We start from the raw sequence: 14,326 nt of genomic DNA, 5'->3' as shown, positions 1-14,326 counted from the left end.
ATCCCACCACCCAGGAAGAGGAGGCCTAAGAAGATCAAAGTTCAAAGTCATCCTTAGCTAAGTAGGAGCTTGACACCAGCCTGGACTAAATGAGACCCTATCTCCAAAAAAAATAGCCAAAACCTGCTATCTTTGTTTCATGGTGATAAAGACTACTTCAAAAATGTATTCCTGCTAGGCGTGGTGGCGTATGTCTTTAATCCCAGTACTCAGAGGCAGAGGTAGGAAGATCACTGTGAGTTCCAAACCACCCTGAGACTACATAGTGAATGGTCACCTGGGCTAGAGTGAGACCCTACCTCAAAAAAAAAAAATCTATTTCTGAAATTAAACTATGCATAAAATTGATATATAATTTCTCTTAAATAATAAACCCCACTTTTTACTGTTCATTTTTATTTATTTATTTGAGAGTGACAGAGAGAGAAAATGGGCGCGTTGGGGCCTCCAGCCACTGCAAACTCCAGATGCGTGCACTCCCTTGTTTATCTGGCTTACGTGGATCCTGAGAAATCAAGCCTCGAACCAGGGTCCTTAGGCTTCACAGGCAAGCACTTAACCGCTAAGCCATCTCTCCAGCCCAATACCCCACTTTTTAAATATTTTATTTCTACTTATTTGAGAGAGACTGAGAAAGAAAAAGGCAGAAAGAAAGAGAAAGAATGAGCACACCAAGGCCTTCAGCCACTCAAAACAAACTCCAGTCACATGTACCACCTTGTACATGTGGCTTACATGGGTACTGGGAAATCAAACCAGGATCTTCTGGCTTTGCAGGCAAGTGCCTTAACCTCTAAGCCATCCCTACAGTCCCCTACTCACAGCAACTCTACCTCTGCCTTTGAGTGCTGAGATTAAAAGAATGTGCTGCCATACCTAGCTCTGTCTTACTTTTTTAATTATTCGCAAGGAGAGAGAGAATGAGAATGAATAAGCCAGGCGTGGTGGCACACACCTTTAATCTCAGCACTCAGAAGGCAGAGGTAGGTGGAGTTCAAAGCCACCCTGAGACTACATAAAAACTAAAGCTGGAGGGCTGGAGAGATGGCTTAGCGGTTAAGTGCTTGCCTATGAAGCCTAAGGACCCTGGTTTGAGGCTTGATTCCCCAGGACCCACATTAGCCAGATGTACAAGGGGGCACATGCGTCTGGAGTTCGTTTGCAGTGGCTAGAGGCCCTAGCACACCCATTCTCTCTCTCTCTCTCTCTGCCTCTTTCTCTCTCTGTCTGTTGCTCTCAAATAAATAATTAAAAAACTAAAAACTAACACTAGAGAGATGGCTTAGTTGTTAAGGTGCTTGCCTGCAAAGCCTAAGGACCCAGATTTGATTCTCCAGGTCCCACATAAGCCAGATGCATATGGGGGTGCATTGGAGTGCCCATTCTCTCTCTGTCTGTCTCTCTCTCCCACCCTCTATTGCTAATAAATATATAAAAATTAAAAAAAATATTGCCAGGCATGGTGGCACAACCCTTTAATCCAGCACTTGGAAGACAGAGGTAGGAGGATTGCTGTGAGATCGACTGGCTACATAGTGAATTCCAGATCAGCCTAAACTGGAGTGAGATCCTACCTCAATAGACCAAAACAATAAATAAATTAATTAATTAACTAAAATTAAAAAATAAATAAACTCTCATGCCGGGCATGGTGGCGCACGCCTTTAATCCCAGCACTCGGGAGGCAGAGGTAGGAGGATCGCCATGAGTTCAAGGCCACCCTGAGATGACAGAATTAATTCCAGGTCAGCCTGGACCAGAGTGAGACCCTACCTCAAAAAACCAAAAATAAATAAATAAATAAACTCTCAATCTGGGCTGGAGAGATGGTTCAGTGGATAGTGTTTACTGCACAAGCCTGAGGTATGGATGCTCAAAACCCATCTAAACAGGATGCAGTAGCACAAGTCAGGAGACATGAGACAGGAGATCCCAGGATACAAGCTAATTTGGTGCCCACTGCACAAACAAAAGACCCTGTGCCAAACTGGAAGGCAAGGACTGACACCTGAGGTTGTACTGTCCTCTGACATCCATCACAGAGAAAAAGAGAGAGAGAGAGAAAGAGACGGGGGCGAGGGGGATATATCTCAAAAACAAAAATTAGAAAGCCTAAGAATTGGATAGGAAATAGAGCTCAGGAGTAGAGTGCATGCTTAGCATGCACAAACCCTGGGTTCAATCTCCCCAGTGGAACAGGAATACACAGAGGAGATAAGACAGCCAAAAGGAACATGTGGTAGTGCTAGCTAGGATCCCACATCAGAAGGGAAGGTGTGGGTATATTGACACACACCTATGACTCCAGCACTCAAGAGGCATGACATCTCAGGACTTGCCAAGAGTTCTTAATCAACCGGGATACAGTGAGAAAGGCAGACAGGGGGAGGGGGAGTGCTAGGGAGATAGCTCAGTGGTTAAAGGTGAATGCTTGCAAAGCCTTTCAGCCCAGGGTTCAATTTCCCAGTATAAGAGCAAAACCAAATGCACAAGTGGCTGGAGTTTACTTGCAGTTGCAAGAGGCCCTAGCATGCCCATTCATTCTTGTAAATATTTTTAGGGCTGTAGAGATGGCGTAGTGGCTAAGGCACTTGCCTGAGAAGACCAAGGACCCAGATTCGATTCTCTAGTACCCATGTAGGCCACATATACAATGTAGCGCATGCCTCAGGAGTTAGTTTACAGTGACTGGAGACCCTGGTGTTCCTACTATCTCTCCAATAAACAAATAAATAAAATGGTTGGGGCTGGAGAGATGGCTTAGTGGTAAAGTCGCTTGCCTGCAAAGCCAAAGAATCTCAGTTCGATTCCCCAGTACCCATGTAAGCCAGATACAAAAGGGGCACATACATCTGGAGTTCATTTGCAGTGGCTGGAAGCCCTGGAGCACCCATTCTCTCTCTCACTCTGCCTCTTTCCCTCTCTCAAATAAATAAAAGAAAATATTTTAATTAATTTACTTTTATTTTTATTTTTTCAAAGTAAGGTCTCACTCTAGCCCAGGCTGACCTGGAATTCACTATGTAGTCTCAGGATGGCCTCAAATTCTCGGAGATTCTCCTGCTTCTGCCTCTGAAGTGCTAGGAATTAAAGGCATGCGCCACCATGCCCAGCTCGAAAAAATAAAAATATTTTTTAAAAGGATGCTGGGAGCTAGATGTGGTGGTACACACCTTTAATACCAGAAGGAATCCAGAAGGCAGAGGTAGGAGGATCACTATATGAGTTTGAGGCCACCCTGAGACTACATAGTGAATTCCAGGTCAGCCTGGACGAGAATAAGACTCTACCTTAAAAATAAAAGTAAAAAATAAAGGCACTTGGCTTGCAAAGTCTGCCAGACCAAGTTAATTTCCCAGCCACCCACATAAAGCTGGACAGGCATTCTTTGTAGCAGCAATAGACCCTATCATGTCCATACACATACACAGGCACAAATAAGTATTTTTCGTGTGGTTTTTCAAAGTAGGGTCTTCACCCACACTGATCTGGATTTCACTATATAGTCTCAGGGTGGCCTCAAACTCACGGCAATCCTCTTAACTCTGCCTCCAGAGCAAGACGATGTGTGGCACATGCCTTTAATTCCACCAGAGGTAGGAGGATTACTGTGAGTTCAAGACAAGCCTGAAATTAGATAAGTGAATTCCAGGTCAGCCTGGGCTACAGCAAACCCTACCTCAAAAAATTAAATTAGCCGGGCGTGGTGGCGCACGCCTTTAATCCCAGCACTCGGGAGGCAGAGGTAGGAGGATCGCCATGAGTTCAAGGCCACCCTGAGATGACAGAGTTAATTCCAGGTCAGCCTGGACCAGAGTGAGACCCTACCTCAAAAAACCAAAAAAAAAAAAAAAATTAAATTAAATTTAAAAAATAGTTTGAAGCCCGCCTAGGGATACTGAGTTCAGGTCAACCTGGGCTAGAGTAAGACCCTACCTGGTGAGGCAGGGGAGAAAAAGGGTGGGGAGGATAGCTCAAGGTATAAAGAGTTTACCTACAAATCATGAAGACCTGAGCTTAATCCTCAAAACTCATGTAAAATAAAGCTAGGTGTAGTGGCACATGGTTGAAATCCCAGCACTGGGAGGTAGAAAAAAAGTGGATCCATAGGGTTCCCTGGACAGGGAGTTTAGCCCACTTTACAAGCACTTGGGAGGCAGAGGTAGGAGGCCTGCCATGAGTTCAAGGCCCCCTAAGACTACATAATGAATTCCAGGTCAGCCTGGGCTAACGTGAGACCCTATCTCCAAAAACCAAAAGAGAGAGAGAGAGAGAAAAATATCATGAATAATTAAAACCAAAACTCAGGCTAAGGAAGAAGCTCAACTGATAGAGCGCTTGCCTAGCATGACAATGTCTCAAGCTTGATCCTTAAAACCACATAAACAGGGTGTGGGGGCGCTCTACTCCAGAGGCAGACACAAGAACCTTAAGTCCAATGTCACTGCAGCCATATAACATGTTCAAAGACTGGAATACAATGAAACTCTGTCGCAAAACATTCTTTTTGAATGGGGGAGGGTTTCTAGCCCAGGCAGACCTGGAATTCACTATGTAGTCTTAGGGTAGCCTCAAACTCTCCACTATCCTCCTACCTCTGACTCCCAAATGCTGGGATTAAAGGTGTGCACCACCACACCATGCTAAGAAAAAAATTGGGGTTTTTTGGTGTTTTGTTTTGTTTTTCGAGATAGGGTCTCACTCTGGTCCAGGCTGACCTGGAATTAATTCTGTCATCTCAGGGTGACCTTGAACTCATGGCAAACCTCCTATCTCTGCCTCCCGAGTGCTGAGATTAAAGGCATGCGCCACCACACCCAGCTCATGAAAATCATTTTAAAAAAATAAATAACTCACTGAATTTAAGTTAGGATATAATCATTCCTCTACTGCTTTTTCAGACACTGTAATTTTTAGAATAGTGGATAGGAACACATGTAAGGGGACAATCATGAAATATGTAAAACATTTATTTCCACACACTGAAATTCAACTTGAAGGGCTGGAGATGGCTTAAGCAGTTAAGGCATTTGCCTGTGAAGCCTAAGGACCCAGGTTCGAATCCCCAATACCCCAGTAAGCCAGATGCACAGGGTGGTACTTGCGTCTGGAATTTGTTTGCAATGGCTGGAGGTCCTAGCATGCCATTTTCTCCTTCCTTCTCTCTCTGCCTGCCTCTGTATCTCTATCAAATAAATGAATGAATAAATTAAAATAACATAAAATTCAGTTCTATCACTCCAAACTTACAAGGGAAGCCAAGCATAATGGTAACTGCCTTTAAAACCAGAATTGGAGGAGAGGTAGAAAGATTGCTGAGTTCAAGGCCAGTCTGGAACTATAAAGTAAGTTCCAGGTCACTCTGGCCTAGAATGAGACTCAGCATTGAAAAATAAAAAACACTTGCCAGGCATGGTGGCGCATGCCTTTAGTCCCAGCACTAGGAAGGCAGAGGTAGGAGGATTGCTGAGAGTTAAAGGCCACTCTGAGACTACCAAGTGAATTCCAGGTCAGATGGGCTACAGCAAAACCCTATGAAAAATTTAAAAAAAAAAAAAAAAACTTAAAAGGTTTCTAATAGAATATTAGCATTTCATTTCCACAACAGAGTATGCTATTGTTTTCATTCAAAATGAGTTAGCTACTAGGCAAGTAAGGGGACTGGAGAAATGGTTCAGTGGTTAAAGCTCTTACCTACAAAGCCTAATGACCTGGGTTCAATTCCCTAGGACCAGAGTGAGACCCTATCTCGAAAAACAGCCAGATGCATAAAGAAGCACATTCTACTGCTGAAGACTCCACATACTTGGGCTGCAAGACCACAGAGAAATCCTGCTGGAACTGAGCTGATAACCTCCTCCATGTAGACCAGCTGACAGAAAGCTGGAAGAAGCCATTCTACATGTAGTGCAATGGGAGAAATAGATACCACCAGTGAAGATACTCAACAGTGGACATTGCAAGCCTTCTAATTGGCCAGCCAGCCCAAATGAGCCAACAAGTGCAATAGTGGCACGTCTGTCATGGTGGAAACCAACTGCCCTCCATTTGGACAGGAGTCACGCTCCATGGGAGGGACTACATCCCTGATGCTGAAAACTTAAAACAGGGGTAGTCATGAGCCCTAGGGCTGTAACATCTGCTGATGTCTGGAAAAATGTATATACTATGCTTATCAAACTGCCCAGTAATCACTTCTCTTAATGTCCATACCCTTATATTAACGCTACTCTCACTTTGGGTAGAGAATCTTCTCTTTTCAGATGGCAGTGACCTTGGGACGACTTAGAAGGTATCATAGTGCTGGAAGGAAGTGACTGGAGTACTGAGTAACATCTCGATCACACTTTCCAAGGCTCAGGGTCCATTGCAGAAGAGGTGGCAGAAAGAATGTAAGAGTCAAGGAAGGGTAGGACTCCTTACAATGTGCTCCTCCAGACACAAAATGGCCTGGATATCCATGACCTCACAGTGCCTGACACTACCTACACAAGACCATCATATAGGAGGTAAAAGATGACGACATCTAAATAAAAGAGAAACTGAGAGGGGAAGGGGATATGATGGAGAATGGAGTTTCAAAGGGGAAATGGGGGGAGGGAGGGCATTACCATGGGATATTGTTAAAAAATATTTTAAAAGTGGGCTGGGGGGTGGCGGCTGGAGGCTTAGTCGTTAAGGTGCTTGCCTGTGAAGAAGCCTAAGAACCCAGATCTGATTCCCCAATGCCTAGGGAAGCCAAATACACAAGGTGGGGCACGAGTCTGTAGTTCCTTTGCAGTGCCTAGAGGCCCTGGCACTCCCATTCTCTACCCCTTTCCCCTCCCTCCTCCCTCCCTCCCCCCCCCCTCACATAACATTAAAATTTTTGTTTTTTGTTTTTTGATTTTTCAAGATAGGGTCTCACTCTAGCTCAGGCTGACCTCAAATTCACTATGTAGTAGTCTCAGGGTGTCCTTGAATTCAGGGCAATCTTCCTACCTCTGCCTACTGAGTGCTGGGATTAAAGGCATGTGTCACCACGCCCAGCTAAAAAATTTGTCAAAAAAAAAAATTTAATGTGGGCTAGGGAAATGGCTCAGCAGTTGAAGGTATTTTCTTGCAAAACCTGCCAACCCAGATTCAATTCCCATCACCCTGGATGCAAAGTGGCGCATGCCTTTGTGATCCCAATGGATCTGTGGGAGGAAGAACCAGGAGAATCTGAAGCTCACCTGCACACTGACAGTTCCTTTGAAGGACAAAAGACTCTGCTCAAAGAAGGTGGAACACAGACAACTTTGAAGTTGTCCTCGGTACAACACATACACTTTGGCATGCACACATTTGCACACACAAACAAAAATAATTAAAAGAAGGTTCTAGATGTAAGTACAGGTCAACATTACTGTTTACCCTCTCTCTCACTCTGAGGCAGAGCTATGCAGTCCTCCCGCTTCTATCTACTGAGTGCTAGCTTAAGGTTACAGCATCTGTTTCAAGTAAGTGAGTAACATTTGTTTAATACCACCAATATCAAAATCCAGAAGCTCAATTTTTATTAAATATATGCATTCAGGGTATATTCAGATTCCATGCTTTACTCTAAATTCTATGTGAAAAGATGGCTTAGTTATTAAGGCACTTGCCTGCAAACCTTAAGGACCTAAAGTTCACTTCCCCACATTCAGGTAAGCCAGATGGCACAAGGTGGCACATGTGTCTGGAGTTCATTTTCAGTGGCTGGATGCCATGATGTGCCCATTCTCCCCCCCACACACACACATACCTTTTCTCTCTCAAATCAATAAAGTTAAAAAAATAAAATATTTTTTTTAAGTTTCTTAAACACTATGGAATAATTAACTGCAGCTCTAACTAATACTAGTGCTTTTAATAGGTTCCCCCCAGTGCAAAAGATTCAGGAATGCAACAGCAAGGAATGGGGCTGTTGGTCAGTGGCAGAGAACTTGCTCACCATGGGTGAAGGCTTTGGTTCCAACGCCACGAAATAAATGGAAAGGAAAAGGAAGGGGGGAGACAAGAAAGAGGAAAGCATGCCTTTAATCCCAGCATTCAGGAAGTAGAGGTAGGAGGATCACAGTGAGTTCAAGGCCACCCTGAGACTCTATAGTGAATTCCAGGTCAGCCTGAGCTAGAGTGAGACCCTACCTCATAAAAAAACAAAAAGGAAAGAAATGTGTACTTTTAGCTGGGCACGGTATACTACAGAGTGAGTTCCAGGCCAGCCTGGGCTTTAGCACTACCTCGACCCTACCTTGAAAAAAAATTATTACAGAATGCTTAAGATGTATTTCATTTCCTGGTGGCACTTGACTGGGCAGGGCGTCTCTTCATCTGCCTTTGCTGCTGACTCTTGGCTGTTCTGTTCGCTATTATACTCCTTGATATGCTTAAGAGGTTTCAGGCTTGATGTGTGAGATATTCTAGTCTTGGGAGCACTACAGCTTCAGAAAATTCTACACAGAGGTTATATGGCTAATGGTATTGAGAGCAAAACCTTTCCTAAGAAGTCTTCCAAGCCTCACTTTTCTCTTAGTTTGACGAGTTGTTTAAACTCTGTTTACTTATTTATTTAGAGACAATGTCTTTCATTGTAGCTCAGTCTGCTCTGGAACTCATGGAGTCCAGATTGGCCTCAAATTCACCATGATGCTCTTTCCTCAGCTCGCCCATCATTCCTAGCTATATTTTAAAGAGGGTGTGTTTTTCATGAAAATTCACATATCTGAGTGCTGAGATTAAAGGTGTATGCCACCACACTTGGCTGTATTAATTTAAATGTAACTTTCAGGATAGCTGAATTTCTGTGTTAATTTTTATAACATGCAAAACTTGTTGCAAAAATAAATATTCAAAACTAGTAGTACCAAGTGAGGTAACCCAGGCCCAGAAAGCCAAGCGCCACATGTTCTCTCTCATATGTGGATCCTAGCTACAGATGATTGGGCTTCTGCTTGAGAATGAAAATACTTAGTAGCAGAGGCCAGTAAGTTAAAAAGGAGACATAAAGGGAAGAGAAAGGAAGGGAGGAGGATACTTAATAGGTTGATATTGTATATATGTAATTACAATGATTGTAATGGGGAGGTAATATGATGGAGAATGGAATTTCAAATGGGAAAGTGTGGGGTTGGGGAGGGAGAGAATTACCATGGGATATATTTTATAATCATGGAAAATGTTAATAAAAATAAAAAAAATAAAACAAAATAACTAGTAGTACCTTCACAGAAACCATTTGGGTCTCAAAAGATATAGAAATGATAAAGTCAAGGCTGGAGAGATGGCTTAGTGGTTAAGGTGCTTGCCTGTGGAAGCCAAAGGACTCAGGTGTCTAGAGTGGCTAGAGGCCCTGGCATGCCCACTGTCTCTTGCTTTCTCTCTTTTCCTCTTTCTCTCTCTAATAAATAAACAAAAATTTTAAAAGTTGCAGCCGGACATGGTGGCACACGTCTTTAAGCCCAGCACTCAAGAGGCAGAGATAGGAAAATGCTGTGCGTTCAAGGACAACCTGAGACTACATAGTGTATTCCAGGCCAGCCTGGGCTAAAGAGAGACAAAGAAAAATATCATTAGGTTATGAAAGATGAGGAAAATCTTCAGTATTATCTTACAATGTCTAAAAAGTACAGATGCCAGCACATATGTAATATATATTACATTCCAGATATTTAAGCTCAGGAAAATCACTGTGATCAAATATTGAAAATTAGGCATGATGGCACACACCTTTAATCCCAGCACTGGGGAGGTAGAAGTAGGACAATCACTGTGAATTTGAGGGCAACCAGGAGCTACAAGGAGTGAGTTCCAGATCAGCCTGAGCTAGAGGGAGGCCCTACCTCAAAACACACACCCACACAGCCACATATGTAATCAGTAAAAACAAAATACATTTTTAAAGTGGGTTTCATTTACCAATTTACCCTGCTCAAATACATTGTATTAACCTGTCTGTAAAATTACTATGGGTGGGTGGATGGGAAAAGCCTGAATATGTGACTTACTTAAAATATGAAAATAAGCCATAAAGAATTTTTAAATCTTAAAAGGTTCTATTCATATGCTCATTCTAATTCAAGGAGTGGCTTTTGCACACACCTCTCTCTTACAACTAAGACAGCAAGCAATTGTTGTGTAAGTCCTCCCTTCCCCCTACAACTCAGCTAACATACAAAGGAAAGGACTTTCTCCATTGTGTCTCTGTAATGAATCTTTGTTAACTAACACCCTATTCAGAAATAGTCCCCATTTAATTTTTTAATTCAGCATATGGAAAGCTGTACAGAGAATGACACAATAGATTTATTATTATGCAAGAAGGTAAAGCCAATTTTTTTAAATGCTGATTACGCTCTAAGAGCTGGGTCTTTCTCAGGCATTGAAGAGAAGGAAAATCAGCATCCTTCCCTCAATCTATTGTCCACCAAAAGCACTAATCAAAATGTAAATTGGAAAAAACAAGTTCTCTCAATATATGTAAACTAAATAAAAAAAAAAAACACCATATCTCTAAACTGCCCTGCCTTCACAGCTAATTTAGCCCTGTTTTTGTTTCAGTCCAAATACTGCAAAAGCCTAATCACTGCTAAAAGAACATTCATCTTGCAAACGTGTTATATAACGTATTCCCAGTGTAGCCCTCTTAATCCCGTAAAACAGTTATTAGTTAATGCTGTAATCAGCTGGGGAAAAGGGAGGAGGCGGCACTTGGGCTTCAGTTTTACTGTAGATATTGCAGTGTTTTCTCATTCTGAGGTGAGTGCCATTCAGTTTTCTCGCTGAGCCATCATTCTACTACAAAATACCTTTTCATCCCTTTCATCTAAATTATTCAAATTTCGTTTCCCCTCCTAATACCAATGACATGTTTTACAAACATTTCACAATGGGGATGAAAGGCTGGTCAATTTAGCTCCAACGCTGGACCAGCAAGAACACTTCTTGTAGGTAGAAACCAGAAATAGAAATTCCCAGCCTGGGGCTGAGGAGGAGGAAGTGAGGATTCCGGGGTCCACGGTAAAGGAGGGATTATTTTCGGTAGACATCTCTCCACTCTGAGCCTATTAAAAACGTACTAGCTATCCCAAAAAGAAAACACATTCCTTTAAGGGAGACCGTCGCCTTTAAGATGAGCGTTTCAGGGGCAGTAGCGTACTAAGATTCACAATAACCAGCTTTCTTGCCCGCACCACGGCGCCGCCCCCGCCGCGGCGAGCAGAGCCAGGTGGGCCGCGGGAGCCCCGCCCGCCGCCCGCGGTTCCCACAGCAGCGCCCCGCCGCCATCTTAGGAAGCCCAGCCGGCGAGCCGCACGCTCCAGCCCTCGCCGACCCCACGACTGGCCACCCCCGGGCCGCCCCCCAGGTGGCAGAAGTCCCCTCCCCGTGAGCAGGGGCAGGTGTCTGGAACCCGCATCCGGTGAGTGACAACATGGAGCGGGGCGAAGGCGGCAGTGCACGTGTTTGCACGTCGGCGCGTACGAATTTCCCAGGCAGAGCCCGGCCAGGAATTCCACCAGACACACGCGAGCCCGCCGCGGCGGGTTCTCCTCTCCCGTCCTCCGCACCCACACGCCTCCCCGAAGACTTCCGCGTGCGGGGCGGGGCGGGGCGGGGACCGGGCCGGGAAGGGGTGGAGCAGCGCCCGCCCCGCCGGGAGAAAAGTTCCCATCTCTGGGAGCCCAAGCTGCCGCAGTGTCCTCCACCCCGGGAAGGCCAGGCCCCGCTCCCGGCCTCCCCCTCGCCCGCCGCGCGGGCACGGCGTAGTAAACACCGGCGTCCCGGGGAGCGCGCAGGGACACGAGCAGGTTATGAATGGCCTTGCCATGCACGGCTCCTTTTCACACGCGGGCACGCGCACACGCGCGCCCCATGGGCGAGGATTTAATACCCTGGCAACAGCAACGGCCAACAGAATCAATGGTCGTCCGTCCGTCCGTCCGTCGGAAAGGAAGCCGCTGAGGCCGCAGCTTCGGGTCCTCGCTCGGCCCAGGGCTCCAGAAGGAGCGTCGCAGCCTGGTTTTCCCAGCTGACTCTCTTAATAGCGTTCCATGACTCCCCTCACTCACTAGCTACAAGAGGAATTCAGAGCAAGCCAAACTTGGAACATTCAGGGTCCTGAACAGTAATGTGCAAGGGCAACCACAGATCTGTTCTGTCCCTCCTCTGTGGATGACAAATATGAAAGAAACGTTATTGTTAGTGGGAATGTGTACTGAGGCCTCTACCAGTTACAGCATGCATACAAAGGCGTACCAAAAGCAACATTTTTAAATATTTTACCAACAAAAAGTATTCGGGGAAAATAAATAGACATATCCAATGGTAAAAGGCTTGCAGGTTTTGCCTATCTCATTAATGGATTTTGGGGGTGCTGACCACCATCATTCTAAAAACAGCTGGGCGAAGGGAGCTGGGAGATGGCCATGCAATGGAAGGCGCTAATTTGCAAACCCTGCAGTCCAGGGTTCAATTCTCCAGCACCCACGCAGCTTCAAAAAGTGCACCAAGCATACGGCATTCATTTGCAGCGGCAAGAGAACCCCGCAGCCCTCATACCCATACACACATACATTGTGTAAATACATAAACAAATATATTTAACCCGCTCGTACAAGAGGGCCCGAGCAGCTCGGGAACTGCATCCTCGGTGCCTCCCTTCCCCGCAGGCGCCGGGTCCGCCGCCGAGACCCAGTATGTGCCGCGAGTCCGCCCAGTCCACCAAGCCAGGCACGGGGCAAGCACCAGCAGAAGCCTGGTAGGCTGGTCCGGGCGCGGCTTGTCCGCTCTCTAGACAGCGCGCTCCACCCGGCCGCGCAGCCCATGAAGAAAGCATCTGCCACTCCACCGACTCTCCAAGCCTCAAGTCTTTCCAGCTCGGCGGTTCTGTTCTGCACAGTACTCCGGGCCCAGGTCGGACATCTCGAGAGCGAGGCACGGGAGTTATCTGCATCCGGGCTCGCCGGGCTACGAGGCGTGCTCGGGATCCCGGGGCCGGCGTGCAAGGACGCGACCCCGCGAGCAAGAGCTCCGCTAGAGCACGTCGCCCACCGCCGCTGCCGCCAGGCGTACGCCGAGCGTCCGGCCTCCTCCCTCCGAGCCGGGAGGGAGAGAGCAGCCGGCAGCCCGGCTCCCGGCACCAAGCGGTGTGCCGACGTCCCGGCGCCGCTTCCCACGGAGGGCCGAGAGGTCGGAGGACTGCCGCGGATCGCCGCGCCGCCCGTGGGTCCGCGGCCAGGACCGCCGCGCCGCCGCTTCGCGCACGGGGAGGGGCCGGCAACGGGCCGGAGCGGCAGCGGTAGCCGAGGGGTGAGCGCGGTGCCGGGGCCTCGTGTCACACTCACCGTTTGAAATGCTCGATGATCTTCTCTTCCCGTACATTTTCCGGTAAGTTGCCCACCCAGAGGTGCCTGGTTTCCCGGACCATGCTGGGCGGCGTGCCGGCGGCCGCGGTGACTGGCTCCCCCTCGCCGGCTTCGTACGCGGCCGTCAGCGCCGGGAGGCGGGCGCCGGGGCGGCGGCGGCGGCGGCTGCGGCGGTGGCGTCGGCAGCGGCGGCGGCTCCTCCGGCTCCCCCCCGTACAGAGACCATCCCTCTCCCCCAGGTTCTGACTCTCGGGCCTCGCTGCTCCGCTCTGCCGCCACCACACACCCGAAGCCGACCCTCGCGCTCCGGCAGCGCATGCGCGCGGGCCGCGGCGGGCGGGCGGGCGGGGGGAGCGGGAGGAGGAGGAGGAGGGGCGAGCGGGACCCGGGCGGCAGAGACTACGACGGGAGCTGGCGCTGTGGCAAGCCGGACGCTTCCCACCGGCGCGCGCGGCCCGCCTCTCGCCGCCTGGCCGCCGCCCCCTCGCCACGGGCGCGCGCGCGTCCGCCCGCCAGGACGCCGAGTTCCTCCCAGCCGGCGCGCAGGCGCGCGGAGAAGGCGGGGCGGGGCGGGGGAGCTGGAGGAGGAACGCGGGCCGGGAAGCGACGCTCGCGCACTCAGCCCCAGTGCGCAGGCGCGCAGCGGTGCGGGAGGCTGGCCGCCCGCCGCGTTCGCGGGTGATGGGGTTCTGGGAGGCTGGGGTGGCCTATGGCCTCACGATCACGCTAGCCTGGGGAAACAGGAAAGAGAGTGTTAGCTTGCAATGGGAGAGGCTCCCGGAAGCCAGAAACCCTGCCCCCTGTTCGCCTTGCGGCCCTCCCCTGCCCGTTTCCGGGTGCTTGGATCCCCGCCTGCTTGGGAAAGTGGTCAGGACGAGGCCGCCCTTTTCACCGCCCAGACTAGGGACGAACGCTCCAGAAACCCATCCCTCCCAAGAATCATTGGCTTGTAACATTAA

At 48.1% G+C, this 14,326-nt stretch overlaps 1 protein-coding gene across 1 annotated transcript in view; it reads right to left on the bottom strand.

Annotated features, from left to right (window-relative positions):
- Spen (spen family transcriptional repressor) overlaps window positions 1-13,469 on the bottom strand; it is an 87,277-nt gene extending 73,808 nt beyond the window's left edge. Inside the window, exon 1 of the mRNA XM_045148916.1 lies at window positions 13,347-13,469. Coding sequence (XP_045004851.1) covers window positions 13,347-13,429 — 83 coding nt within the window. The 5' untranslated portion in view covers window positions 13,430-13,469. The remainder of the gene's footprint in view (window positions 1-13,346) is intronic.
- Window positions 13,470-14,326: the final 857 nt, after the last annotated feature.

The sequence above is a fragment of the Jaculus jaculus genome, chromosome 5 (assembly GCF_020740685.1).
Source record: "Jaculus jaculus isolate mJacJac1 chromosome 5, mJacJac1.mat.Y.cur, whole genome shotgun sequence".
NCBI lineage: Eukaryota > Metazoa > Chordata > Mammalia > Rodentia > Dipodidae > Jaculus > Jaculus jaculus.
Note: the sequence above shows the minus strand (reverse complement) of the source record. Positions and strands in the feature narration are given on the sequence as shown.